We start from the raw sequence: 25,323 nt of genomic DNA, 5'->3' as shown, positions 1-25,323 counted from the left end.
AACATCTAAAGATGCTCTTAGATGTCAATTCCTGAGCACTTTTAGAATGGTTCTTTTTTATTTGGATAAATTACATAGTAGCCCCTCAGGTTTGAGCTCTATTGCAATCTCATACAACATCTTTAAAACATTTCACTTTCATACCTCAAGTACTATTTTATTTCAATTTCATACAACCGTTAGATTTTCCATCCATGGATCTGTTAAATGCTGACGTGGCTGCCACATATATGACACGTGGCTGCCAAATGTCTGCCACGTGGCAAATAAAATAATTTTTTAATTTAAAAAAAAAAAACATATTTGTCACTTTTTTTTTTCTCTTTCTTCTTCTTCTTCTCTCTCTTTCTTCTTCTTCTGGGTTCGGACCTTTTTTTTTTTTTTCTTCTTCTTCTCCCTCCTCCTCCTCTTTCTTCTTCTCTTCTTCTTCTTCCTCCTTCTTCTGGGTTCGGTCCCTTTCTTCTTCTTTTTTTTTCTCTTTCTTCTTCTTCTTCTTCTTCTCTTTCTCTTTCTTCTTCTTCTGGGTTCGGACCTTTTTTTTTTTTTTTTTCTTTTTCTTCTTCTTCTTCTTCTTCTCCCTCCTCCTCCTCTTTCTTATTCTCTTCTTCTTCTTCCTCCTTCTTCTTCTGGGTTCGGTCCTTTTTTTTTTCTCTTTTTTTTCTCTTTCTTCTTCTTCTTCTGGGTTCGGACCTTCTTTTTTTTTCTTCTTCTCCCTCCTCCTCCTCTTTCTTCTTCTCTTCTTCTTCTTCCTCCTTTTTCTAGGTTCGGTCCCTTTTTTTTTTTTTTTTTTCTTCTTCTTCTTCTTCTTCCTCCTCCTCCTCCTCCTCTTTCTTCTTCTTCCTCCTTCTTCTGGGTTCGGACCCCTTTCTTTTTTCTTTTTTTCTTCTTCTTCTTCTTCTTCTTTCTCCTCCCTCCTCTTTCTTCTTCTTCTGGGTTCAGACCTTTTTTTTTTCTTCCAATTTCAGGTTTTTAAAAAAAAAATTAAAAAATTATTTTATTTGCCACGTGGCAGACATTTGGCAGCCACGTCAGCATTTAACAGATCCATGGATGGAAAATCTAACGGTTGTATGAAATTGAAATAAAATAGTACTTGAGGTATGAAAGTGAAATGTTTTAAAGATGTTGTATGAGATTGCAATAGAGCTCAAACCTGAGGGGCTACTATGTAATTTACCCTTTTTATTTTGTTCTGTATCAGGTCACTCTTAATCATTTTAATATTCTTAGTAGAATAATAGTGTTAGTGGATTAAATAGTTATTTATAGGAGAAAAGAGTATTGATGAAGATCGAACCCGTAACAAGGTGCATAAGCATGATTAGTTTTCGTTAGTAATTTAACATTCACGAAAATTGAACTCTTCCAATGAAAGGTGATGTGTATTTAAACTAACCTAAACAATAGGTTAATTTAAACCAAATTAAACTCGCAAGTGCATGAATCAATTGTAGAAATATATGCAAATACGAGGTCGATCCCACATGAATTGCTTTTAATACCAATTCAACCAGCTGATTATGCGAAACTTAACTTAATTAAGAAACAAATGATTGATTAATTGATTACGAAAAATAATTAAAACTCCAACTTATAATCAAATCAGGAATATGAATAATGAAAACATAACAAATGAAGGTTTAAACAAATTAATATGATGTAAGCCTAAGGTCATGAATCCACCAATAACAATCATATTCCCTTTTCTTCAAGTCGATTACTATCCAATTACCATGCCAATATTTAAGGTTGTTCTTTATAAGATATGAATTAATCCATAGTTAGACATCAACTCGTGTGTCTATACGTGACAACAATATCCTATTGGTTAGGCATACAGTTAAACACATAAAAACCCATTAAGTACTGAAGAATCATGTCAACCAAGTAGGACTACTTTGATATTGGTGATCCTCACTAGTTTGTCTACTCTTCTTAATCTTAGTTCCAATAAATCTAATTGATTGGTCATCCTCTTAGATTTATCTAAATATCTAGAAACAAGTTCACAATGATGGCCAGTCACAAGAACATCTGAAACTAGAACAAATTAAACACAAAGATTAAGAATTAAACATGGAATGTAATCGAACAATAATCAACAAGATACTTCAGAAATAATCATGTCATGGTTTCATCATAAACCTTAGAAAAACAGTTTAGTTACACATAGTCATAATGAAAATCACAAAATAAGTCGTGAAAGAAGATAAAACCCGGAAGAGAATGGTCAAAGCACGTAAAGCCCTAAAAAGTTTGGTAGAAACTATCCTAAAAGAAAACAAATTCCTAAATAATCAATGAGAGAAACTAGGAAAGAATCTTTATTGGCTTGGGAAACACGTCATCTGACTTGCACGCCAAGTTTGAGGTCGATTTCTCTTTTGGAAAATTCTGTAAAAATATGGAAAACGTAGCTTTATCTCTTAGCTTTCTAGACATACATCGCACACCACTAGGCAAAATCGTGAAAGCCTTCAACTCGTCATTCTCCCACAGCTGTGCAGTTCTGATGGGAAAACTACTTTTGCTGGATTAACTTTGAAAACTGGAATGTTTGGCTTCATGGAAAATTATGAAATTTGGACACAACGATCTTCACCTCTTAGCTTCCTTCTCCAATTGGCCTTGCATCAAAACTCATCCGGAAAGTCGAATTATCACCAAAAACGTCATGTGTGCGCAGATTGGCTGAAACTGAAAAAAGGAAAGTAATGAGGTTCTTTTAAAACCAATTCGTTAACAAAACATAGGGATAAATGATATAAAATAATATCAAATAATTCACTTATCAAAAGGGATAAGAAATAGCTTTTGGATACAAAGAGAGGGTTATAATTACCATAATAAGAATGAAATTGAGCTAAACCACACAATAAGTACACCGTAATACTAAATTAAGAATATGTGTCTAGGGTTACGTTAATTATTTTTTAAGGCTAAATAGCTAAAATGGTCCCTAAGATTTGCATAACTCATCACTTTGGTCCCTAACATTTCAAATCGATAAAAGTGCTCCTTGAGATTGTCCACCATCCATCATTTTGGTCATTCGGTTAAAAACTCTGTTAAGTGTCTCGGAGCTCTTGGCCAGGAAGTTTGGGCAATTTTCAAAGCTTCGTAACTCAATCGTTTCTCAACCAAATTCGACCCATAATATATCAAAATGAAGATAAGAAAGTGTAGAATAAAATTATACCTATTTGTAAGCCTGATGGCTGCCAGAGATGGCAGGAAAATAGCCTAAAAGTTGACTGGTCCGAGGGAAAACTGGAAAACTAGCCGGAAACTGGGTAAACTTTAAACGTTCATAACTTCTTCAATACTCAACGAAATCAAGTGATTCAAAAATGAAAATCATACTTCTCGACGAGACGAAGAGAATTGTACCTTTTTAGAAGGCTAAGTCGCCATGGTTTGGCCGGAAAACGGCTCGAAAGTGGTCAACTTGAGACCAAGATAGCCAATTTCGAGCCGTTTTTCGGACAAACCACGGTGAGTTAGCCGTCGAAAAAGGTACAATTCTCTTCGTATCATTGAGAAGTATGATTTTCATTTTTTAATCACTTGATTTCGTTGAGTATTGAAGAAGTTATGAACGTTTAAAGTTTATCCATTTTTCGGGGAGTTTTCTAGTTTTCCTTTGGACCGGTCAACTTTGAGGCTATTTTCCGGCTATTTCCGGCAGCCATTGGGCTTTCAAATTGGTATAATCTTATTTCACTCTTTCCTATTTTCATTTTGATATATTATGAGTTGAATTTGGTTAAGAAACGATTGAGTTACGAAGCTTTGAAAATTGTCCAAACTTCCGGTCAAGAGCTCCGGGACACTTAACGGAATGACCAAAATGATGGATGGTGGACAATCTCAGGAACCACTTTTATTGATTTGAAATGTTAGGGACCAAAGTGATGAGTTATGCAAATCTCATGAATCATTTTAGCTATTTAGCCTTAAAAAACATATTTTAATAGGTTATAGGGTTGATAATATGCTTTGAATTAGAACAATTTTAATCACGTATAGTAGCGAAATTGACAACGTCTCCAAGACCCGACCAACGCTCATGGTTGACAAAAATAAAAAGGGGTGTGTGGAAAGGGATGTGCTATCCACACACCCCAAATTACTTCTCACACACCTCTTGTTAATTTCTGTCCGTTGATCTTCTTTAATTCATCTGATCCGATGGCCGAAAATTAAAAGGGTGTGTGAGAAGTAAAATGGGATGTGTGGATATCAAACCCCAAATAAAAACACCAACCCGCATGACAACGTCTCTCCAACTCTGCTTGCCTAGTGCAAATATGAGAACTTTAACGAAAAGCTCTAAATACTGTTTAATTTAATAAAAAATCACACTAAAAAGTTAATCAAGGTCGATTCACTTTATCTTTTACCTTGTCTATTTCCATTAGTTTTGTTATAAATATCCCCAAAATATATCTCTCAGATAACCGAAAAAAAGGACCCGCGCTTCCGAGTTGCCTCGTTCTGACGACTGAGTTTTGACTCGTCGCTGCCGACCTCCACCAGTCAAAAATGGAGGAAGTGGATCATTCTCGAGCTTTCCTCAAAGACGTTAAGCGCCTAGTTATAAAGGTGTGTGAGAAGTAAAATAGGATGTGTGGATATCACACCCCAAATAAAAACACCAACCCGCATGACAACGTCTCTCCAACTCTGCTTGCCTAGTGCAAATATGAGAATTTTAACGAAAAGCTCTAAATACTGTTTATTTTAATAAAAAATCACACAAAAAAATTAATCAAGGTCGATTCACTTTAACTTTTACTTTGTCTATTTCCATTAGTTTTGTTATAAATATCCCCAAAATATCTCTCAGATAACTGAAAAAAAAGTACCCGCGCGCTTCCGAGTTGCCTCGTTCTGACGACTGAGTTTTGACTCGCCGCTGCCGACCTCCACCAGTCAAAAATGGAGGAAGTGGATCATTCTCGAGCTTTCCTCAAAGACGTTAAGCGCCTCGTTATCAAGGTACATATTTTCCCGCATTAATCATTCATTTCTGAATTCAATTTTTTTGTCATTTTTCGAAAAATTGATAGTTTTATTTCCATTTTTGAACTGAATGGATCTTGAAACAAGCTTATTTTTGGCAAATTTGAAGTATTTTTGGTAGATATTTATTGAAATATTAGTTCCCCAAAGATTTGAAGCAGAAAATTTGATATCTTCAGAGTTTTAGTAGTGTGATTAGTAATGAGATTAATGTTTTGTTGATGTTTTGGTTGGATTATGAAGGTCGGGACTGCCGTTGTGACTCGAAACGACGGAAGAATTGCTCTTGGAAGATTAGGCGCACTTTGTGAGCAGGTATGCAAATTGAGGAACAATACACTTAGATTTACCCTTGTATTGGTTGCTAATGCAATTGAGCATTTTTCGGGTCTGAAAATGTTAATTTGATATGAAATGCAGCTGAAGGAGTTGAACTCTCAAGGATATGAGATTATATTGGTGTCATCTGGTGCTGTGGGCCTCGGCAGACAGCGGCTCAGATACCGGAAATTAGTTAACAGCAGGTTCGTATCGTGTCCCTAATTGACATTGCTGCCATTTGTTTGGATAACTTTAAAGATACTTTCTTTAGAGGCTCTTATGTCTGAAAATTTTCGATTCTAATCGGTAGTTATTGAATTGCTGCAGCTTTGCTGATCTCCAGAAACCACAAGTTGAACTTGATGGGAAGGCGTGTGCAGCTGTTGGACAGAACTGTCTGATGGCTCTCTACGATACCTTGTTTAGTCAGGTGAACGCAATGATCCTCTGTTTAAGTTCTTACAAGCAAAGCTGGATCGTCAGATATATGAGTTTTCTAATTATTGCTCAATTCAGTTCAATTTATCTTTTTCTTTTTCTCAAGCCTCATTTGTTCTCCCTTGCAGTTGGATGTATCATCAGCTCAACTTCTTGTAACAGACAGCGATTTTAGGGATAGAGATTTCAGAAGGCAACTCGGTGAAACTATGAAATCGTTGTTATCTCTGAAGGTTATTCCTATATTTAATGAAAACGACGCAGTCAGTACAAGGAGAGCTCCATACGAGGTATAATACTCTTCTATGGTTGATGTGTTTATCACTTTGTTGTGGTAATGATATTCTGTGGGCAGGACTATCACAATCTTAGTCTTGCTATTATGGATATCGACAAAAGGAAATGTGGGAATCAAAAAGTGATTACGAAGAAAGAAAAGAAATATTGGGACTACTTAAGAACACAATATGTTACCTACACTATCTCATACTTGTTTTCCTTTTCTAAACACTAAGGAATTAAGTGTATTCATGCGATATGTATTCCACTCATTGCAGGATTCTTCTGGTATATTTTGGGATAATGACAGTTTGGCAGCTCTACTGGCTTTGGAGCTAAAGGCTGATCTTCTTATTCTTTTGAGTGATGTGGATGGTCTATATAGTGGGCCTCCAAGTGACCAACGTTCAAAGCTTATCCATACATACATAAAGGAGAAGCATCAGACTGAAATTACTTTTGGAGACAAATCTAGAGTGGGAAGAGGGGGTATGACTGCTAAAGTAAAAGCTGCTGTCAATGCAGCTTATGCTGGCATCCCTGTTGTTATCACCAGGTGTGTTTTGATATTTGGTTGTGTCATCAGAGTGATAAACTACGCTATTCTGTTGCATCAGTTTAACTATACAAATTCAATGTCATTGTTTATATCATTTCGTTATAGTTTAAAAGAAAAATCATTATTCAACTTGTCTATGATAATGAGGTTATATGGGAGGGTTTATGAAAACTCAAAGGCAGTGTTAGTTTTCTGGTTGGTGAAAATTCATGATAAATAAGAAATATGTGGTTCACATCCTTCTTACAAGTTAAGAGTACCAAATACTCCAAATTTCTAAATTAATACTTGTAGTTTTTGTTTTTAATGGCATTGCAATCTAAATTCGATATGCTGCCCTTGACTGTGTACTAATCTCTTTCTTTGTTAAGTGGGTTTGCTGCTGGAAACATCTTCAAAGTTCTTCAAGGGCAACGTATTGGTACCCTCTTTCATCAAGATGCACACTTATGGGCACCAGTTAAAGAAATTGATGCAAGAGGGATGGCAGTTGCAGCCAGGGAAAGTTCCAGACGGCTTCAGGTAGCTTTGTTTGCTTTGATTACAAAGTTTAATATGTTTACTGCTGCTCATAAATACTTCTGCAGTTGTGGATAATCTTATTCCCATAATTATTTAGCAATGGATATCTACTAAGTTTAACAAAACAAGTAACTTGGTAACACTTCCTCTGCAGGCCATGACTTCAGAAGAAAGGAAAAAAATTCTTCTGGATGTAGCTGATGCCCTTGAAACAAATGAAAAATTGATCAACGTTGAAAATGAAGCTGATGTTTCAGAGGCACAACGAGCGGGATATGAAAAATCACTTATAGCTCGGCTGGCTTTGAAGCCTGGGAAGGCAAGAGAGCCAACTTCTTTGCTATTTTAGATAAACGTTTAGTTTCATTCGTTTTTGTATTATTGTTACTAATCACTACCTTTTGGTTTATGTTTGATGCCAATCTGTACAATTGCTCACTAGACTTTGTGTATTTGTTTCTGAAAACTGGGGTCCCCTTCTAATTCTTTTCTGCAATGTGCTCATACTGCAGATTACAAGTCTTGCAAAGTCAGTACGTGTGCTTGCAAACATGGAAGATCCAATTGGTCGTGTTTTGAAAAAAACCGAGGTATGGGATGTGGTATAAGGATCATTATTTTTGGCTTATGATATTCTTACACAACAATGCTCTCAAGATTGTGGACAATGATTTAAGACAAACAAATAAAACAAAGATAGAGATAAAATACAAAAGTATTAACTCCACTGTCAATTTCTTACTTAGAGATATTTGCGATTATTGACATTTCTGTAATACATAGTCTAGAATATGCAACTGAAATCATTTATCTTTGTCAAGTTTGGCACCATAATCTGTTGTTGTGCTGATAACTAATAAATGATGCTTCTGTTGGTAACACGTGCTTCCAGCTTGCAGATGGTCTTGTCTTGGAGAAAACATCAAGCCCACTGGGTGTTCTTCTGATTGTATTTGAGTCTCGTCCTGAAGCGCTAGTACAGGTATACAGTGAAACTTTGGAATATCAAACTGCATGTTATCTTAAGTCATTTAACTTTTGTTTGTCGTGTGTGGAAAGTGTAAAATAAATGTGGACAATTGAGATGCATAGTGGGAAAGATGCAGCTCAATACCATCTGTAATCTAACAGCTTGGAAATAAGATCTCATTTAAAAACCTTAAGACAAGGACTTTGAGGAAGAATTTTTTTGGTTCTTTATTTTAAATATTTCACGAAGCTCATGTTGAGTCTCTGTCATTAGTTTTATGCTTTGGAGAAGACCTGCATTTCTTCCTCATCATACGCCTAAGGGTTTTTGTATTTTTTTTTTATGATTGAATAGATAGCTTCATTAGCAATCCGAAGTGGGAATGGACTTCTCTTGAAGGGGGGAAAGGAGGCTAAGAGATCAAATGCAATTTTGCACAAGGTTTGTTTCTCTTAATCTAATGATTTGTACAAAATATATAGAGAATTTCTATTTGCATTCCCTTTTTGCATTATCAGTGAAGTAATTATTTTATTAAAAGTATTTTTCATAAAAAAAAAATGTAGATTATCACCGAAGCCATCCCAGAGAGTGTTAGTGGAAGACTAATTGGGCTTGTGACTTCAAGAGAAGAGATTCCAGATTTGCTTAAGGTGAGTAGAGCATAGACTGATAATCCCGATTCCTCAGTCGATTTCAGATGATAATTAGTACTAACTAAAAAATTATTTCCAGCATGATGACGTGATTGATCTTGTGATCCCAAGAGGCAGCAATAAACTGGTTTCTCAAGTCAAGAATTCGACCAAGATTCCAGTTCTCGGTCATGCCGGTTAGATCTACTAAATTTATTCTTCACTTATAAATAATTGCATTATGTGCTCCATTTTTCCTGTATTCTTGTTTTGTGAGAGAATATGATGGCGGCTGCCATAGTAAAGAGAACAAATGCGTTGTTTTCTATGCAGATGGAATATGCCATGTGTATATTGATAAGTCTGCTAATATGGATATGGCAAAGAGAATTGTTTTGGATGCAAAAATAGATTATCCAGCAGCGTGTAATGCAATGGTAATTTATCTGTAATTTACAATTTCTGGATGATAATATGTTTTGATGGCATCTTACAATCTTTCTACTGCAGTTAAGAACTTACTTTGTAATTGCTATTTATCATTTGTAACACATTGTTGTTGTGTGTGTTTTTCTCAGGAGACACTACTTGTCCATAACGATTTGAAGAGTACAACTGCGTTTAATGATCTTGTTGTTGAGCTTTGCATTGCTGGTACAATTTTCATGCATAAAAACTTATTTTGTTTAAAACAAGGGCATTGAGGTGGATGAGAGTTACTCAATTTTCCAATCAGAATTGACAATACTTGATACTGTTCATATGCCTTTTACCTGTTGAGAACGAGACTTACTGAAAATTTCAAATCACGGGCATGTAACAGAACAATATTCTGTTACCCCCCACCCAAGCTTGGGACACACTTTTAAAGAGAAGCCAACAAAAATTGTTTCAGGGAAACATGCCATCAGAAGGATTTAAAGAAATTAAACTCGGGTATCATTTGCAGGTGTTACTTTATATGGTGGACCAAGGGCAAGTGCCTTGCTCGGGATTCCAGAGGCGCATTCATTCCATCATGAGTACAGTTCAATGGCTTGCACTGTTGAGTTTGTTGACGATGTGCATGCAGCAATTGGTCATATACATGAACACGGAAGGCACGTCAAAGTTTCCTTTTTTAAAGGGATTACATGTCAATCACTTGTATAAAGCTGCCATTTATCTTTTCTCCATTTTGCAGTGCACATACCGATTGCATCATTGCAGAAGACCAAGAAGTTGTGGATGCGTTTTTAGGTCAAGTCGACAGGTATGAATAATTCCGGTCTTTTTTTCAGAGGATCTATGCTTTTCCATATCAATCAGAATATTCTGTAATCAGAGGCAATTACATAGAGTCAGGCCAACTAAAATGGTTGGACAGAAAAAAAGGTCCTACTGGTTCACTCTTTAGTGATGTTGGCAAGTAACGTTGATTGTTATAAACGTTGGCAGTGCTGCTGTTTTCCACAATGCAAGCCCAAGATTCTGCGATGGTGCTCGATTTGGACTTGGTGCAGAGGTAGAAAGATGATCTTGCAGTAATTATTGAAGACAGTTACATGCCAAGGTTTTGAGTCCTGTATCTAACTATCTTCCCTTGCTCAACAGGTTGGGATAAGCACAAGTCGAATTCACGCTCGGGGTCCGGTAGGAGTAGAAGGATTGTTAACAACTCGATGGTAAGAAACCTCAGTTCATGTCAGTACATTTTCAGTTGGAAGTACAGAAGCACCTTGAAGAAGGCACTCCCCCCTTTGCCTAAAGCAAAAATATTGACTTTTAGTATTTTGATTGGACGTGCAGGATTCTGCGAGGAAATGGACAGATTGTGGACGGTGATAAGGAGATTACTTACACACACAAGGGCCTCCCAATTGAGCCCTAAATTTGTCATCAATCACAGCCGTCCATCTCCCATCTCCATGTTCCCAGGTGGTCACTTGTGAGAGAGATGGAGAGAGAATAAATTATCATGTATTATTGCTTATTAAATTATGATGCGTAGTTTATCCCCACTCATGTAAGTGTAGCAAATTCATAAAAATTTTCTCTTTTTTTTTTTTAAGAAAAATAATAAAATCATTTCATTACTTATGATGAAATAGTGAGTGCACAAGAGATTGCCTAAATGGTTATTTTCATATGAAAAGCAACTATTGTTTGCATAAAAGCCTCCCAACAAAAGACCACATCCCTCAAAGTTCAATAAGAGTTCCAAAAACGCAGGCTAAACCATGCCCCCCAATCTTTTCTAGCAGGTAACATCTTACGGTAAAAGTTTTACGCTTCGACGAAGCGCTTAAGTTGCTGCAACCAATTTGCATATTCTTTGCTGTCCTTGTTGAGCATGTACTCATGCAAGAAATTGGTTGTGCTGGGCTTGATTCCTCTCACCTCCAAATACTTGTGGAATGCCTTCTGAAGGTTCTCATCCAAATCACTGCAATACAGCAGACATTTGCGTGAATTCGACAGAATTACATAAACAATAATCTTCGATTAATGCTGCATAAGTATTAGTAATTTATGCTTACTGGAAATCAGGCCCCTCGTAGGCAATTTGATCCTCGGAATCTTCGGGATTTTTCACTGCCAAGCTGTCAATTTGAAACTCATCAGGGTAAGCAGTGACGCTAAACTCGAGAACTGGTCCGTTACCCTTGGAGACGGTTACAACCAACGGGATGCTGGATTGGTTGGCGTGTTCATCATTGTCATCATTTTGGTTATCATCGTTGTCGTCTTCACCTGTGACTAGATCAGGCATGTGAACTTCAACCTGTATGTCTTCACCTTGATATGTTCTTTTCAGCGTCACTGTTTGGATTCCGGGAGTATCTTCAATTTTAAAAGGGAAGGATGATGGAATCTCCTCAACCTACAAATTGAGCACTCGAGTGGCGATAATTATGGTGATCTAACATAATTCAAATATCACTAACACATCCGGCACTTCCCAAATGCTTCAGAAGAGAAACTGAACAATAATTTTTTAAAAGTCTCTCTCACACACACACATACAAACATCTACTGCTGAATCGAACCACGAGCGAAAACACTCACACAATCCATGAACAAATACCAACATAAACAAAATATCCAACATCCATTACTAACATTAGAAGATCATGTAGTTCTTTTACAAGAAACAATTTTTCGAAATATATACATCTCAAGGGGCAAATCAAAACCAAGTAAACGAACATAAGGAAATATGAACTAAATTAAGGAAATATTAACTCTAACTCAAGAAACCCTTCAATTTCTGCAATTCACTTCAAACTAGCAGTTCCCAAGCACGATTATTCAATTTAATTGAGATGGGGTTTTCATAATCCGCGAAACCAAACATAACAGAGCCACCACAACCCACAACCCACAACCTCATTTTCTTGCCCATTTCCCCAAATTTTCTCGGAAACCAAACAGTCCACAAAGCAGGAGAAAGTTAACTAAAAAAACCTCACCTTGTCGAGATCCTCGGTCTCCTCAGCGCACTTGATCTCCGACTCGATCACCCTGATCAGAGACTGGTCCGAACTGTGGCTCGAATAGTATCGAGGGGTGAGAACGAAAGGGGTCGGCTGAGTGTGCTTTCGGGAGAAATTGAAGTGGTTGACGGCGGTGGCAACAGCGCCGTGGTAAGACCGCTGGCCACGAGCAAGGCGGCTGGCGAGTGGGGCCAGGGAGGAGGCCGATCGGCGGAGAATTGAAGTGAAAGCCATTTGGTTTGGAGGAGAAGCGAGGCGAGGGTTTAGCTAGGGCTTTAGAAACAGGGCTTTCTCTCTTGACTCCTTGAGAGGTTTAGGGTTGAAATGCGTTGAAGTCGGTGGCTTTTATAGTGAGGTGGGTGTTGGTTCTCTGCGGTCTCATCTATCGTATAGACTTTTGCGACCAATGTTTTATGGAGTCAAATTCCTTCAAAACGAGGAATTGAATTCCCAAGTTTATAAACGAAAGTATATCTCGTGATCAGAATCTAATTCCGCAATTTGATTCTGATTACAGTCTCGTAAACATGCTATTGATGTCTCAAATTTGATTCCTTCTTCTCCACAAAAAAAAAAAAAAGAATGGGTAAGATACACGCCCATTTTCATTTCTCACTCGTCTCTTTCACTTTTTGGACGTCAAATCAGAGAAATTGAAGAAAATCAATGATTAAAAATTAACAATGATGTGTAAGAGATATAATAATATCCAAAAAAAACAATTGAGTGGGCTCATATAAAATGCAATCTACCTATTGGGCTCCTCCAAGAATACAATTCTTTTCTTCTACTTTCTTCACATTGAGGGCCCAAATCTAACTATATTTTATATTTGATGGAGGACCAATGAGAGAGAGACCCATGAGAGAGAGAGAGAGAGAGAGAGAGAGAGAGAGAGAGAGATAAAGCAGCCTCTCGGAGAGATGATGAGAGCATTCCATTCCTGCCATCCCATTCCACTTTTTCTTCTTCAACTCAAAATCTCAACTTTATCTCTGAAGATCCCACATTTTAAGCCTCCCCTCCAAAAGTTGAGTTCTTTAGCTCTTATTGCGTTAATGGTGGAATTATATGAAAGTTAGGGCTCATCTGTAGGACTCAGAAAACGGTCCCCTTGAGCTTAGAGAGAGAGAGAGAGAAAGAGAGAGAGAGAGAGTGGAGGGAAGGGATGAAGAAGCTGTTTGGGAGCCCAGGGAAGGTGAGTGGGCTGGCACTGAGAATTGGGCAGTGCTGTTTTGCTGCCGCTGCTATTGGGGTGATGCTTTCTGCTCATGGATTCTTCAATGCCACTGCATTTTGGTATTTTGTTTTCCCCTTCTTATTATGTCTTTCTGTTTTTTTACATTTTTTACAAGAAAACTTTCGTAGATTCTGTTATCCCCTGGTGGGTATTTTGAAATGGTTGAGTTTTTATTGATCGATTTCGGATTTGTTCAATTTGTAGCAAAATTTAACCCGGTTGGGATTCTCTATTAATGGAAAAAAAAAGGGTTTAATTAGAAAGGAAAGTGGTGTGGATCGGATTCCCTTGCTAAGTTTTACCAATTGAAAAATGCTAAGGAGACTTGGATTCTCTGCCACCCCACAGTTTAACGCAATTTCCGTGCCAAAAAATTATAAAATACTGCAAAAAATATGAGGTGAGAGAGAGTACGGAGAGTTCCACTTTTGAGAGAGTCTTCTTAGCGTTTCTCTTCACCAATTACATAGAAATTAATGAGGAGGAAGTAAAGGAGAACAAATTTAAGTCTCCTAGTATTTAGAGATGTGGTTAATGGTTCTGAAAGTGGTAAAAGCAAATTTCATGTTGTTGGCCTTAACCTTGTTTTCGCTCTTATTTATTCACTTACCAAGGTATTGTCGTAAAATGTTAAGCTAATCATTTACTAATGTATGCTTGGTTCTTGAGTTTTTCTATGGTTGACCTCTGAGCTTAAATCTGTACATGTTAAGTATAAGAATCTCCTCCTATTGAACCTATACCTTCCACATAGGAATAAAAAATCGTATTTTATTCCACCTTATTTTGTTTGCAGAAACCTGAACATCATAAGATGTCTTTGTACGGTGACAATGGCGAATTGAAGCTATAATTCTCTTTGCAGCATTCCTAAACGTCATCCCAATAACCCCTCTCTCTTTCTCTCTATCACATAACCACAAGTCAATGAAGTCTTTCCTATCATTCTGGATTTCCGTACCATTCTGCTTCCTTGGTAGCTAATGATTTTCTTCCCCTACGATGATTTCATTTCTCCCACTTATAGAGAGGTTTGAAGAAGTTTCTTGAGATATTGTGACCATGTAGTTTTCACGTGTTAACGTGTGTTTAATTGATTTTCGGTTCATAAAGCCTTTCCTTAGTTTGTATGTGTTCTGATAAGTAGTAACACCTTCCCACCTCAATTTATTGATCAGTTGTGTTCATAGAACTTGGAAGTGTTATTTGTGAGCCTAACTTTTAAGGTGCATAGAGTCGCATTCCTTTCCACTAAATGGTTTGAAGTTTACATGCTTCTAGGTTTGAATAGTTGTATAATTCTTACCTGCATTTATTTGGATGCAGCTATTTAATTGCATCAATGGGGCTTCAAGTTGTTTGGAGTTTTGGACTTGCTTGCCTTGATTTACATGCTTTGAGGTCAAAGAGAAGCTTGCAGAATCCCATTTTAGTGAGCCTATTTGTTGTTGGGGATTGGGTAAGTTTCTTCATTTATTTATGGATTGTTTTTCGCATTTAGTTTTCAGAAACAAGTGTGTGTGTCATCGTTAATTTTAAGGGTTATGCATTATTTCTGATGGACTGGAGATGTTGGGAGAAGTTTTCAGAGAATTTATGCACTTATTAATTGAAACTTATTCTGATCACGTGGAACAAATGTTGGATCATCGGGACAACTAAGTAGCTGAAAAATGTTTGAGAAAACATGGTCAGTCGAAAACTTCAATTCCGTTGTGTGATCTTCAGGATACTGATTAACTTAGAAATGAATAAAGCTTTTCGGGTGATCCTTTGCTACACTTAAGACTACAACATGATATTTACTAAAATTTTCTGGAAAGAAAGTATCACCTTCCCAAATGAAAGGTTTCATTGTGCTTTAACCGTTTCTTGTAGCTATTGCACTATCACTACTAACAGATTGTTTACTTCAGAGTTTTGATTCTGTTTATGGTTCGGTGTATAAAAACCGAAGCAATTTCCTTATCAACTAATTCATGTTTAACAAAAATGAAAAATGCAGGTGACGTCTACTCTGTCATTAGCCGCTGCATGCTCATCAGCGGGGGTGACAGTTCTGTACTCGAGAGATTTGAATTACTGCAGCAGGCCAATTCATCTTCCATGCAGCAGGTTCCAAATTGCCGTTGCCTTTGCTTTCATCTCATGGTTCCTCCTTGCTGTTTCGTCCATTGTCATGTTTCGGTTGTTAGGCGCAGTCTGAGCTTGAAAAAATTCTACATATTCTTCAATTTGCCCCTGTAAATACATCTGAGAACTGTTGTCCCTATATGGAGAGAAATCTACAACTACGGGGATGCCACTAGAGCAGTATCCCGAGCCAGCCAGCCGTGCAGTGTAGTTAGCTTGAGATACTGTTATAATGGCATTCCCGTTGCATGAAAATCCTTCTCCGTCTTGTAGGTTCATAAGGTTTTGATCTTCTGGATGGATTTCCACTTGTCAATCACAATTCTTGAGCAGCTCCATCCTTTGATTGGGACAAGAGGTGTGGGGTCCATGACTTGAAAATCATCATGTGTGTTAATTTTTGTAATGGAAGTAGGTCTGCTGTCTCTAGAGTGTAATCATTTTGCTGTACTGTTGGCTCTCTTGCTTTGCTTTATTTTATCTGGTGGAATTTCACATGGTAGACCACACTTGATTAGTTGCTTTTCCTTTTGTCGTTTCATTTTTTAATTTCCCATTTTACCCTTGTTTCTTTCATTTTCTTTTAATTAGGTCTCGATTGTAAGTGCTTTTAAAATGACTGAAAGCGTTTCTGGTAAAAATTGTTTTTGGAACCAATTCTTAGTAAAAATACAAATGAATATTTGAAAAGCACTTAAAGTGATTATGGTAAGAAACACTTGTGTTTCCTGCAGGAAGTACTTTTTTTTTTTAACAAATGATTTTATCTACACTAAGAGGGAAGAGGTTTGGCTTAGCCTCACAATGGACTAGCAATAATGTGGTTCATATTTGCCTTTGGCGAGAATCGAACCTAAGATTTCTCACTTACAAGTGAAGAAGGATACTATTAGATCGTGGTGCTAAATGACTACATAAAGCACTTTAAATGTTTTTGAAACCTAAAAATATTTTCTCTAAAAACATTTTCAAACAAATCTACTCCGATACCCCTCTTCCATACGCAAAAACCCTAGCCGCCCCTTTTTCTCTCTCTCGCAAAGATCCCCCAACTCTTCGCCGCCGACTCCTTCCTTTGGTTGGGGTTGGCAAGTAGTCCTCTGTTAGAACCCAAATCTCAAACCCTAACTCAAACCTTAACTATTGCACATAGAAGGGAAGGAAGGAGGAAGATAGAAGGAGCAGAGCTCCAATATTTTTGTATTGATTTGTTTTGTTAAATTCTGTTCCGTTTCAAACCAAAGAGCAGGTGCTCTTATACATGAAGTGTGACTGCCAGCTGGCATTTCTATCAAATTCCCCTAATAACCAGTAAAAACCATCAATTACAACTAATTTGACTCTTTACTTTAAGCATAAACCTCAATTACAAATTGGGTTCATAACAATATTTCCCCCTTGAAAATTAGCCTTGTCCTCAAGGCTTAAAAAAGAAACTGTGGAAACTTGTTTGAACGCAGCAGCATTCTCCTTCAGTTCCAGAAATGTCCATTGCAATCCCAATATCAGCAAGTTTCAAAGTAGGTGCATCATTCACTCCATCAACAGTCATAGCAACAACCTCACCATCAATAGCTACTTGTTTATTCCGCACTGCAATTACCTTCTCAGCCATAGCATTTAGTTCAGACACCTCAAGCACACCATTGTTGACTTCCTCAGGATCAAGGAGAGGTAACTCAAATATAATGGGTCGTAAGTCATGAGGCTCAACTCCATTTGTTCCTTTACCTTCTTGGTCCATAGCGTCATTTCTCACAACATTATGGCTAGGCTGCAAAATATTCAGCACCATATCACTTTTATTCCCAAATTCCATAATAAAACTCAAGTCCTGCACATCAGCAATGTTTGCCATTTCAAGCATTGGATAAATTCTGACCACACATTTGATGTTGTTCTCACCACCATTTATTGCTCGATGACATGTTGATCCCTTATCACCTGTACAGAGAGCCCTGAAATTCCCTGTTGTCTGATGAACAACATCAACAAAAAACTCAATAACAAGTTGTTCCACAGGGTCCCTATCAATTGATATATCTAAAAAGACATGAAGGTTCTTCTTCTTGCTTTGTTCCACAAGGTCCCTATCAATTGATATATCTAAGAAGACAAGATGGTTCTTTTTCTTGCTCTTATCTTCAATGGACGTTGATATTCCTTGTAATTTGATACCGTGAAGAGCCCCACCACCTCTCCGCAAAATCTCAGCAACCACATCTTCATTTCCAAGTGAATTTATAGAGCAGGCAGAGTACACCATTATTCCATGGTCTAATGCACCTGAATGCCTGCACGCAGATCTTACACACACAACCATTGCCACGTCTAAGTCATCGATAACCCAAGGTTGAGGGATAAGGTTTTGACAAGTAACTAAAAAGGACATACCCTTCTTTGAGAGAACTTCTGCAAGCTGTGCATTACCAAGATCAAATATATTTCCAGCAACTATTCCTCTAATCAGATTCTCTACCCACTTGACTTCATCTTCAATAGCATCACTAAGGTCCACTACATTCTCAAACAAGGATATGGCCTTGGCATTGTCTTCATCCACATGTCCCACCCAGTTCAAAGCCTTAATTCTTGACAAAGCTGAGATCACATCCCCAAGAGCTGAAAGAGATTTATTGACGTTTTGAGCTTCCTTAAGGCTTTCCCCTAGAACTTCAGTTTTTGCTAGACTCTCACTACCACCCACATTCACAATCCAAAGCTTGCTCATTGTGGACCCTTCATCGAACTTAAGCTTAAGCTCATCAGACTGTGTAACCATCGCTGGAATTGCAGAAACCATATTGTTGAATTCGGAAATCACATCAGCAAATTTATGCACTTCAGAAAAGAGTTGAGAATAACCTTCCTCCCTCACCTTGACTTTACTTTCTATATTGTCAGCAAGAGATATACAATATTCACGAGATAGAAACTGGTCAAGAGATTGAAATCTGCCCTCACATATCGATCGTAAGGAAACTATCAAACTCAATGGGGAAGCTTCTTTTATTTTCTTGAGAGATACAATATTAATGTCCTGATTGCAGTCCGTGTTGGCCAAATATGCAGCAACTTGTGCAGCAGCCATTGCATAACTGGCAGATTTTGAAGCTGAGTCTACAAACCGCATATGTCCTCCTTCACACCACAACATGTGATTCGCACCACAGCAGGGACGTACATCAACAGCCGCAGATACAAAATCTTTACCATACTTTTCCTAAAAAATATGCCTTAGTGAGATCAGTTTCAAAATCTCAGAACACCTAGAAGAGGCCAAGATTAAACTAGCAATTCCTTCTTTGAGACCAGGCTGACACTCCTTTGGCTCTGCGATGATAGAAAGTCTAGATACTACTAATTCACAGAAGAGCTCAATGAACTCATTGGCAGCCAAAGTGTTATGTTCTCTAATCACATGTTCAACCCGAATTCGAGCAGTAGCATTTTTACCAGATTGTAGGAGCAAGGCAATGGCACGCCTCATTTGCTTTACTACCACCTGCCATTTGTTCCTCAGCAGCTTTATTCGAGCCACCGCCATCTTCAATTGCATTTTGTTGAATTGAGAGCCTCCACCCTTATCCCAAATGCCATTACAGTAGCATATGTCACCAATTGGCGTGGAGGAACCAATTATACTGCCCCCAAATGCTGCCTGTGATGTTTGAGTTGGACTTTCAAAAGGACTTGGTTGAGCAAGATTGGACCCAAAAGCTCCAAACATAGGCTTCTGACTAAAACCAGATGAACAAGCAAAAGCTCTACCTAAAACAATTGTACTTCCATATTCAAAACCAAGGTAGCAATTTAAGTCAAAATAATGGAGCTGGATGGCAAGATAGTCAAGATGGAGAACTTCAACCAGTGGCTGAATGAACATATTGTCATTCTGTCTCTTAGACATTTCATAAACAGTTTCAATGCACATAAATTCTTCTTCACAAATTTTCCCACAAGATACCAATGAACCCATCCAAATTTATCTTTCAGGTATGCACCATAGTTATCAGTCAAAAGAGAAGGGAATTTAGCCTCCGAAGTTGCTGAAATGATACTCAAATTAAGAACTACCTCAGGTCTATTTTTCGTAGTATCAGAGAACGAGTGCTCATGGAGTAGCCGCAGAGCAGAGGTTATCGTTGAAACATGAATCCCTGCTTTCGATTCCGGACGCAAAACTGTAGTTGCAGCGGAGTCCTTCGAGTGTGGCTTGACGGCCGAAGTTGCAAGTGCTTGCAACAACGGTGAAGATGAAAGCAGCGGTGGAGCTTGGACTGCCGACGGACTAAGCTGCGATTGGGCTCCTTCAGCGCAGATTGGGCTCCGAGTTAGCTGAATCAGATCAATTGCAGGAGAACCATGATGATCGCTTGCAAAAGGGGCAGAGATACCTTCCCCGGCACCTTGAAAGAACATGTCGCGACGAAATTGTGTAAGAGAGTCGGCGAAGGCCTGGTCGATCGCAGCGGTGATGAGGGAAGGTAAAGCAGCGACGCAAGCCTCCAAGGAAGCAAGACGGGATTCCAAGGCAATGTCGCAAGTAGCAGCGGATTGGCGGGTGTGCACAGAAGGGAATCCAGGAATTGATATGGGTGATACCAATGTTAGGTACTCAAGCCCAAGGGAAGAGCCCAACCCAAAAGACTAGTCCAATAGGTGGGAGGACCCCAAGGACTTAAGAACCCTTGCACTCCCATAAGTGTAGTCGATGTGGGATCATAACATTACACCACCCTTCGGAAGACCCGACGCCCACGGCGGTAATCACGTCGCCCAGTCCCTCGTCACCAAGTCCCTTGGAGCCCATACTCCCAAGGCGGTAATCACGAGGCGGCACGTCACGTCACCAAGACCCGCATCGTCGGGCACCTAGGCTCTGATACCATTGTTAGAACCCAAATCTTAAACCCTAACTCAAACCTTAACTATTGCACATAGAAGGGAATGAAGGAGGAAGATAGAAGGAGCAGAGCTCCAATATTTTTGTATTGATTTGTTTTGTTAAATTCTGTTCCGTTTCAAACCAAAGAGCATGTGCTCTTATACATGAAGTGTGACTGCCAGCTGGCATTTCTATCAAATTCCCCTAATAACCAGTAAAAACCATCAATTACAACTAATTTGACTCTTTACTTTAAGCATAAACCTCAATTACAAATTGGGTTCATAACAATAAATGTTAGGTACTCAAGCCCAAAGGAAGAGCCCAACCCAAAAGACTAGTCCAATAGGTGGGAGGACCCCAAGGACTTAAGAACCCCTACACTCCCATAAGTGTAGTCAATGTGGGATCATAACATTACACCACCCTTCGGAAGACCCGACGCCCACGGCAGTAATCACGTCGCCCAGTCCCTCGTCACCAAGTCCCTTGGAGCCCATACTCCCAAGGCGGTAATCACGAGGCGGCACGTCACGTCACCAAGACCCGCAGCATCGGGCACCTAGGTTCTGATACCAATGTTAGGTACTCAAGCCCAAAGGAAGAGCCTAACCCAAAAGACTAGTCCAATAGGTGGGAGGACCCCAAGGACTTAAGAACCCCTACACTCCCATAAGTGTAGTCAATGTGGGATCATAACATCCTCCTTTCTCTTCTTCATTTTTCTTCTCTTCTCCTTTCATTATGTCTATGACCTGCCCTTCCGTTGTCTATGGCTGTCGGATTGTAAGGTCAAGACCTCTTTGTCCGGTGTCTTTCGCCGTTTACCAGCTCTTCTTTCTTTTCCTCCTACATCTTGCCCTTTTTTCAAACCCAAATTTCAGTTCTTCAGTTGTTTTCTCTCACATCCATTTCTTTGATTTCCCCTTCCTTCCCCTGGCACCTCCACCTTTAACCTTTCCATCACTTCCCCATTATACCTACCAAAAATCAAATCTTCGAGTTTTGGACTCGATTTGGGATGTAGATCTCTACCCCATTGCCCTTTGTTTTACCGGCATGCCGGAAAATTTGGGCGAAGTGTTATGCGGCCTCCATCGTAGTAAGGGTGTTTTACACATCCCCTTGGCCCTCCTCCCCCCCTGGTATTGTGTCTACTTGGTTCTATGGGTTACTTTGGCTGTGCTGGACTCTTTGCGGATCCACCTTCTGTTTGGTTCCTACATGGCGGTCACTCTGGTGGTTGCTGGCGAGAATTTGGTGGCGGCAGGCTGCTCCTCCTTGATAGAGATTAGGTTTTCTTTTTGTCGTTTGTTTTCTGTTCTAGGCTTTTGTCGATGTGGGTTGGGCCTCCCACTGTTTTTATCTGTTGTTGGTTTTGTAATATGTTTTATCTTTAATGAATTCCGAGTCTCCAACTCTTTCGACCAAAAAAAAAAAAAAAACTTTCAAATAAGTCTTTAATTATCACTAACTAGTGATACATAATCAAAGCCTTCATTGTCCGTCAAAGTGTCAACTTCTGGGAGATAAAAGATGGCTGAGGTGCTCACTGACGTCACGCATAAATGTGTGACAACAATTACAACACCTAAGACCTTTTTGTTTGGTTCTTCAAATCGCTGATATTTCTGCTTATGTCCCTCTCAGTCTCACTCACTTAGTAGAATAATATGCTGTTGTGGACGAAGCCCGTCATAGGGATTTGCCTTGTGTGGCAGGAAATAGGGATGGATGACAACGGGTCCATGATTTCACATTCTCATTTTGATTGGACCAGAAAATGCAAAATATTCAAATCCGCAAAGGAACGAGCTGAGAACACTGACTCATGCACTCGAAATCTTGTGTTTAAGTTTCCCCTCTCTTGGTATCATTTGTGACAAACAAAGAAACGTTTGGGATACACCCATGAAATGCATTGTCTTTGTATTCTGACAAGAATCAGAATAAAACTACTCTAATCGCCGGAAAAACGATTCAAACTAAGAGACGGGCACGCTGCATATTTCTTTGACCCGCTGACATAATTCACATAATCTATGCTGCCGACACTTTTGATCAATGGTCATGGAATCTTCCCAGATCTAGTAGAGATACCAACACTGGAAGCAAAGTACCCACTTAATTAAAAAATGCAAAAAACAAAATATTATTAATATTAATAAAAAAGAATTCAAGCTTGATTAATAAGTTACACAGCCAGAGAGTGACTGATAAATTTATTCCTATATACACCAAAAAACAATACACAATTCACAACAATTCCAAGTCACAGAGGACAACCAACGGCCCCAAAACTTCCAAAAACATCACAAATGGAGCAGCAGAGCCCCTGCACTGTATAAACGGGAAGTATTAAAACAACAAATACATATCAAACAACATAACTTACTTACTACATCTCTTGACACCAAATTCTGTTCTGTAATTTGAACTTAAGGGACAGCGTACACCCTACATTACAATTTCCGGCTTCAAAATGCTCGACTTGATTTCTTTGTGGGGCAAAACCACACCTCCGTTGCTGTAAATCTCATCGCTCACGTGCACATCTTCTCCGAGGATGGTCATGTTCTCTACACGAGCCCATTGTCCAACGGTGGAGTGCCATCCGATTATACTGCTGGAAATGCATGCATGGTTCTTGATGCGGACTCCACGCATTACTGTACAGCGAGAGAGCCTGACTCCCGACTCGATAATGCAGCCTGGACCGATTGCAACATCCGGTCCAATCAGGCATCCCTCGCCAATTTTGGCTGTCTCATCCACCAGAACATTTCCCACAATGTGGGCGCCTCTGGCCAACTTGGATGAAGAGTTCTTCCTCAACGAATCCAGGTATAGTCTCAGGCCGGTAATATAATCCCTTGGTTGCCCAATGTCCATCCAAAACCCTGGAAGGACCATTGCGAAGAGCTTATTCTCTGCTGCGATTTTTGGGAATACTTCTTTCTCAATTGAGGTTGGTCTGAGTTCAATTTTATCAAGAACGGAGGGGTTCAGCAGGTAAATTCCAGCATTGATTTTGTTACCAACAAACAACTTGGGTTTCTCTACAAATTTTTGAACTTTCCCTGTAGACTCTTCCATAACCACCACTCCATATTTCGACGGCTCATCCACCTATATGAAAAGAAGAAGTTATTTTCAGTGATATCAAGGTTGGAAGGAAGCTGAGTGCAAAGTATAAGCAAAATATCATCTCAATGTTACCTTGGTCACCATAATGGAAGCTTCTCCTCCATGGGCTTTATGAAATTCAATCATTTCCTTAAACGGGTACTCGCTGATAACATCACTGTTAAGGACAAAGAAGGGCTCGCCAGAATCGTCAATCAGTTTGTCCCTAGCAAGAGCCAGAGGTCCAGCGGTGCCAAGGGGCTCAGTCTCTTGTGAGCATGTGATCTTGATGCCAACCTTTTCCTCAAACTCCTTCAAGAAAGTCATCATCACCTGCAGAAATGATAAAGAGCATAAGCATTCAAAGAACCTTCGGTAGCATGAATCTCGTCAAGTATAAAATCAAACTTTTCGCAAAACGATGGCCTCGCTTACCTCTGGTTGGTAATTGATAGCCAGAACCACTTCTGTCACGCCAATTGCCTTAAGAGCCTCTATCTGAAAGCAAAAAACAACAAAATTGTATCAACTCGTGATTTATACGATCACAAAAGCATGCGTACATAAAACACGGAGTGAGGATTTGAGGTAAGCACTATATTTTGAGGTTTTTGACAATTCCTCTTATACAAAAAGTAATAATGTTTAGGCTCAAGATCAACAAAAGGAAATCCACTCCAACAAACGGATTAAAAAAAAAAAACATTTCTCAATTGCTAGAGCAATTGTACCTGATGCAGGATCATGGGTTTGTTAGCAAACTCAACAAGTGGCTTGGGAAAACTGAGTGTCAACGGCCGCAGACGCGTCCCGAAGCCTCCAACAAGAATAAGTGCCTTCATTTTGATATGCCCTCTGCTTTCCCTGGGATATTAGTACAGTCAGAAAATCTTACAGGCAACTTCAACTTAGTTCAGATCATTTCTTTACCCCCCCCCCCCCCCACCCCCAAAAAAAACACATTAATCATCACGGAAATTCACATTCCCCGTTCACCGACATCCGAAAAGCTCGAAACTTCAGCTACCAAAGAAGCTAAAAAGCAGAAATTTCACACCAACAAAATCTAAAGAAAGACACAATCATACTTTCTACCTAAATAATTCCCCATTAACCAAATAAATTACGCAAAATTACATGGCTCGAGCAACTTTAACCGGAAAAATTCAACAGAAATCATAGAAACTGTGCTGACATTACCAACGCAATTAATCACAGAAACTCCACCGGATCTGTCATTATACATGAAGTTAATCTAAAAAATACTTCGACGACGAATTCAAAGCTCAAAATCCCAAGCAAATTCACCAAAACATGCGAATCGAAGCAATCAAATCAATCAACTTTTTGAACAATTCAATCCAACCGACACCAAACACATTGCCAAAAAGTCCGATCGAATCGACGCCCGAAGAGCACTGAATTACCTCGGATCTCAACAGATCAAAACGCGAAGGGAGTCGCCGCAGTAGCTCGGGTTGGGACTCTGACGAGTGTGGGGACCGGGTCGCCGGGAGCGAGTTGGCGCTAGTGGTATTGCCTTTCCACCCTAACGGTTCATCCGTCAGGGTCCGAGCTGTGCAATGACGTTTGGTTGAGGAGAATGCTTCCGCATCGGATTTGTATTTATACGCGCGGAGGGGAGGGTGATTTGATATTAACGAACGTGGTTTTCTGGCGGATCTCAAATTAAAATATTAATTCTAATTTT

General features: G+C 39.0%; 4 protein-coding genes across 4 annotated transcripts; 2 read left to right on the top strand and 2 right to left on the bottom strand.

The window, feature by feature from the left end:
• Positions 1 to 4,795: 4,795 nt before the first annotated feature.
• On the top strand, positions 4,796 to 10,836 carry LOC103435445 (delta-1-pyrroline-5-carboxylate synthase). The gene is made up of 20 exons (XM_008373846.4): positions 4,796 to 5,001; positions 5,269 to 5,340; positions 5,446 to 5,549; positions 5,674 to 5,776; positions 5,913 to 6,074; positions 6,342 to 6,619; positions 6,994 to 7,144; positions 7,299 to 7,463; positions 7,657 to 7,734; positions 8,037 to 8,126; positions 8,469 to 8,555; positions 8,681 to 8,767; positions 8,850 to 8,946; positions 9,083 to 9,186; positions 9,328 to 9,403; positions 9,699 to 9,849; positions 9,933 to 10,001; positions 10,187 to 10,253; positions 10,343 to 10,413; positions 10,538 to 10,836. The coding sequence occupies exons 1-20, from the start codon at positions 4,942 to 4,944 to the stop codon at positions 10,617 to 10,619; spliced, it is 2,154 nt and encodes a 717-aa protein (XP_008372068.1). The 5' UTR covers positions 4,796 to 4,941; the 3' UTR covers positions 10,620 to 10,836.
• An 18-nt stretch (positions 10,837 to 10,854) lies between these two features.
• LOC103435454 (uncharacterized protein At2g39795, mitochondrial-like) lies at positions 10,855 to 12,654 on the bottom strand. The gene is made up of 3 exons (XM_008373856.3): positions 12,202 to 12,654; positions 11,269 to 11,612; positions 10,855 to 11,174 (listed from the first exon to the last, which is right to left on the bottom strand). The coding sequence occupies exons 1-3, from the start codon at positions 12,457 to 12,459 to the stop codon at positions 11,015 to 11,017; spliced, it is 762 nt and encodes a 253-aa protein (XP_008372078.1). The 5' UTR covers positions 12,460 to 12,654; the 3' UTR covers positions 10,855 to 11,014.
• Positions 12,655 to 13,075: 421 nt separating this feature from the next.
• LOC103435464 (CASP-like protein 5B2) lies at positions 13,076 to 16,100 on the top strand. The gene is made up of 3 exons (XM_008373867.4): positions 13,076 to 13,524; positions 14,792 to 14,924; positions 15,471 to 16,100. The coding sequence occupies exons 1-3, from the start codon at positions 13,394 to 13,396 to the stop codon at positions 15,669 to 15,671; spliced, it is 465 nt and encodes a 154-aa protein (XP_008372089.1). The 5' UTR covers positions 13,076 to 13,393; the 3' UTR covers positions 15,672 to 16,100.
• Positions 16,101 to 22,696: 6,596 nt separating this feature from the next.
• On the bottom strand, positions 22,697 to 25,323 carry LOC103435383 (mannose-1-phosphate guanylyltransferase 1). Its single transcript, XM_008373775.4, has 5 exons — positions 25,040 to 25,323; positions 24,344 to 24,476; positions 24,048 to 24,110; positions 23,706 to 23,945; positions 22,697 to 23,615 (listed from the first exon to the last, which is right to left on the bottom strand). Exons 2-5 carry the CDS (start codon positions 24,452 to 24,454, stop codon positions 22,944 to 22,946), a joined length of 1,086 nt encoding a protein of 361 aa, XP_008371997.1. The 5' UTR covers positions 24,455 to 24,476; positions 25,040 to 25,323; the 3' UTR covers positions 22,697 to 22,943.

This window comes from Malus domestica, chromosome 07 (assembly GCF_042453785.1).
Source record: "Malus domestica chromosome 07, GDT2T_hap1".
Lineage (NCBI taxonomy): Eukaryota > Viridiplantae > Streptophyta > Magnoliopsida > Rosales > Rosaceae > Malus > Malus domestica.
Note: the sequence above shows the minus strand (reverse complement) of the source record. Positions and strands in the feature narration are given on the sequence as shown.

Bases quoted from the DNA above. Each gene is read 5' to 3' on its own strand.
- LOC103435445 (XM_008373846.4), top strand. From the start codon at position 4,942: ATGGAGGAAGTGGATCATTCTCGAGCTTTCCTCAAAGACGTTAAGCGC. The intron at 6,075-6,341 runs GTATAATACTCT...CACTCATTGCAG, and splicing joins CAAGGAGAGCTCCATACGAG to GATTCTTCTGGTATATTTTG. The intron at 7,464-7,656 runs GCAAGAGAGCCA...CTCATACTGCAG, and splicing joins TGGCTTTGAAGCCTGGGAAG to ATTACAAGTCTTGCAAAGTC.
- LOC103435454 (XM_008373856.3), bottom strand. From the start codon at position 12,459: ATGGCTTTCACTTCAATTCTCCGCCGATCGGCCTCCTCCCTGGCCCCA. The intron at 11,613-12,201 runs GTGAGGTTTTTT...CTCAATTTGTAG, and splicing joins AGACCGAGGATCTCGACAAG to GTTGAGGAGATTCCATCATC. The intron at 11,175-11,268 runs GTAAGCATAAAT...GCTGTATTGCAG, and splicing joins TACGAGGGGCCTGATTTCCA to TGATTTGGATGAGAACCTTC.
- LOC103435464 (XM_008373867.4), top strand. From the start codon at position 13,394: ATGAAGAAGCTGTTTGGGAGCCCAGGGAAGGTGAGTGGGCTGGCACTG. The intron at 13,525-14,791 runs GTATTTTGTTTT...ATTTGGATGCAG, and splicing joins TTCAATGCCACTGCATTTTG to CTATTTAATTGCATCAATGG. The intron at 14,925-15,470 runs GTAAGTTTCTTC...TGAAAAATGCAG, and splicing joins TATTTGTTGTTGGGGATTGG to GTGACGTCTACTCTGTCATT.
- LOC103435383 (XM_008373775.4), bottom strand. From the start codon at position 24,454: ATGAAGGCACTTATTCTTGTTGGAGGCTTCGGGACGCGTCTGCGGCCG. The intron at 24,111-24,343 runs GTACAATTGCTC...TTTTGCTTTCAG, and splicing joins AACCCATGATCCTGCATCAG to ATAGAGGCTCTTAAGGCAAT. The intron at 23,946-24,047 runs GTAAGCGAGGCC...TCATTTCTGCAG, and splicing joins CTATCAATTACCAACCAGAG to GTGATGATGACTTTCTTGAA.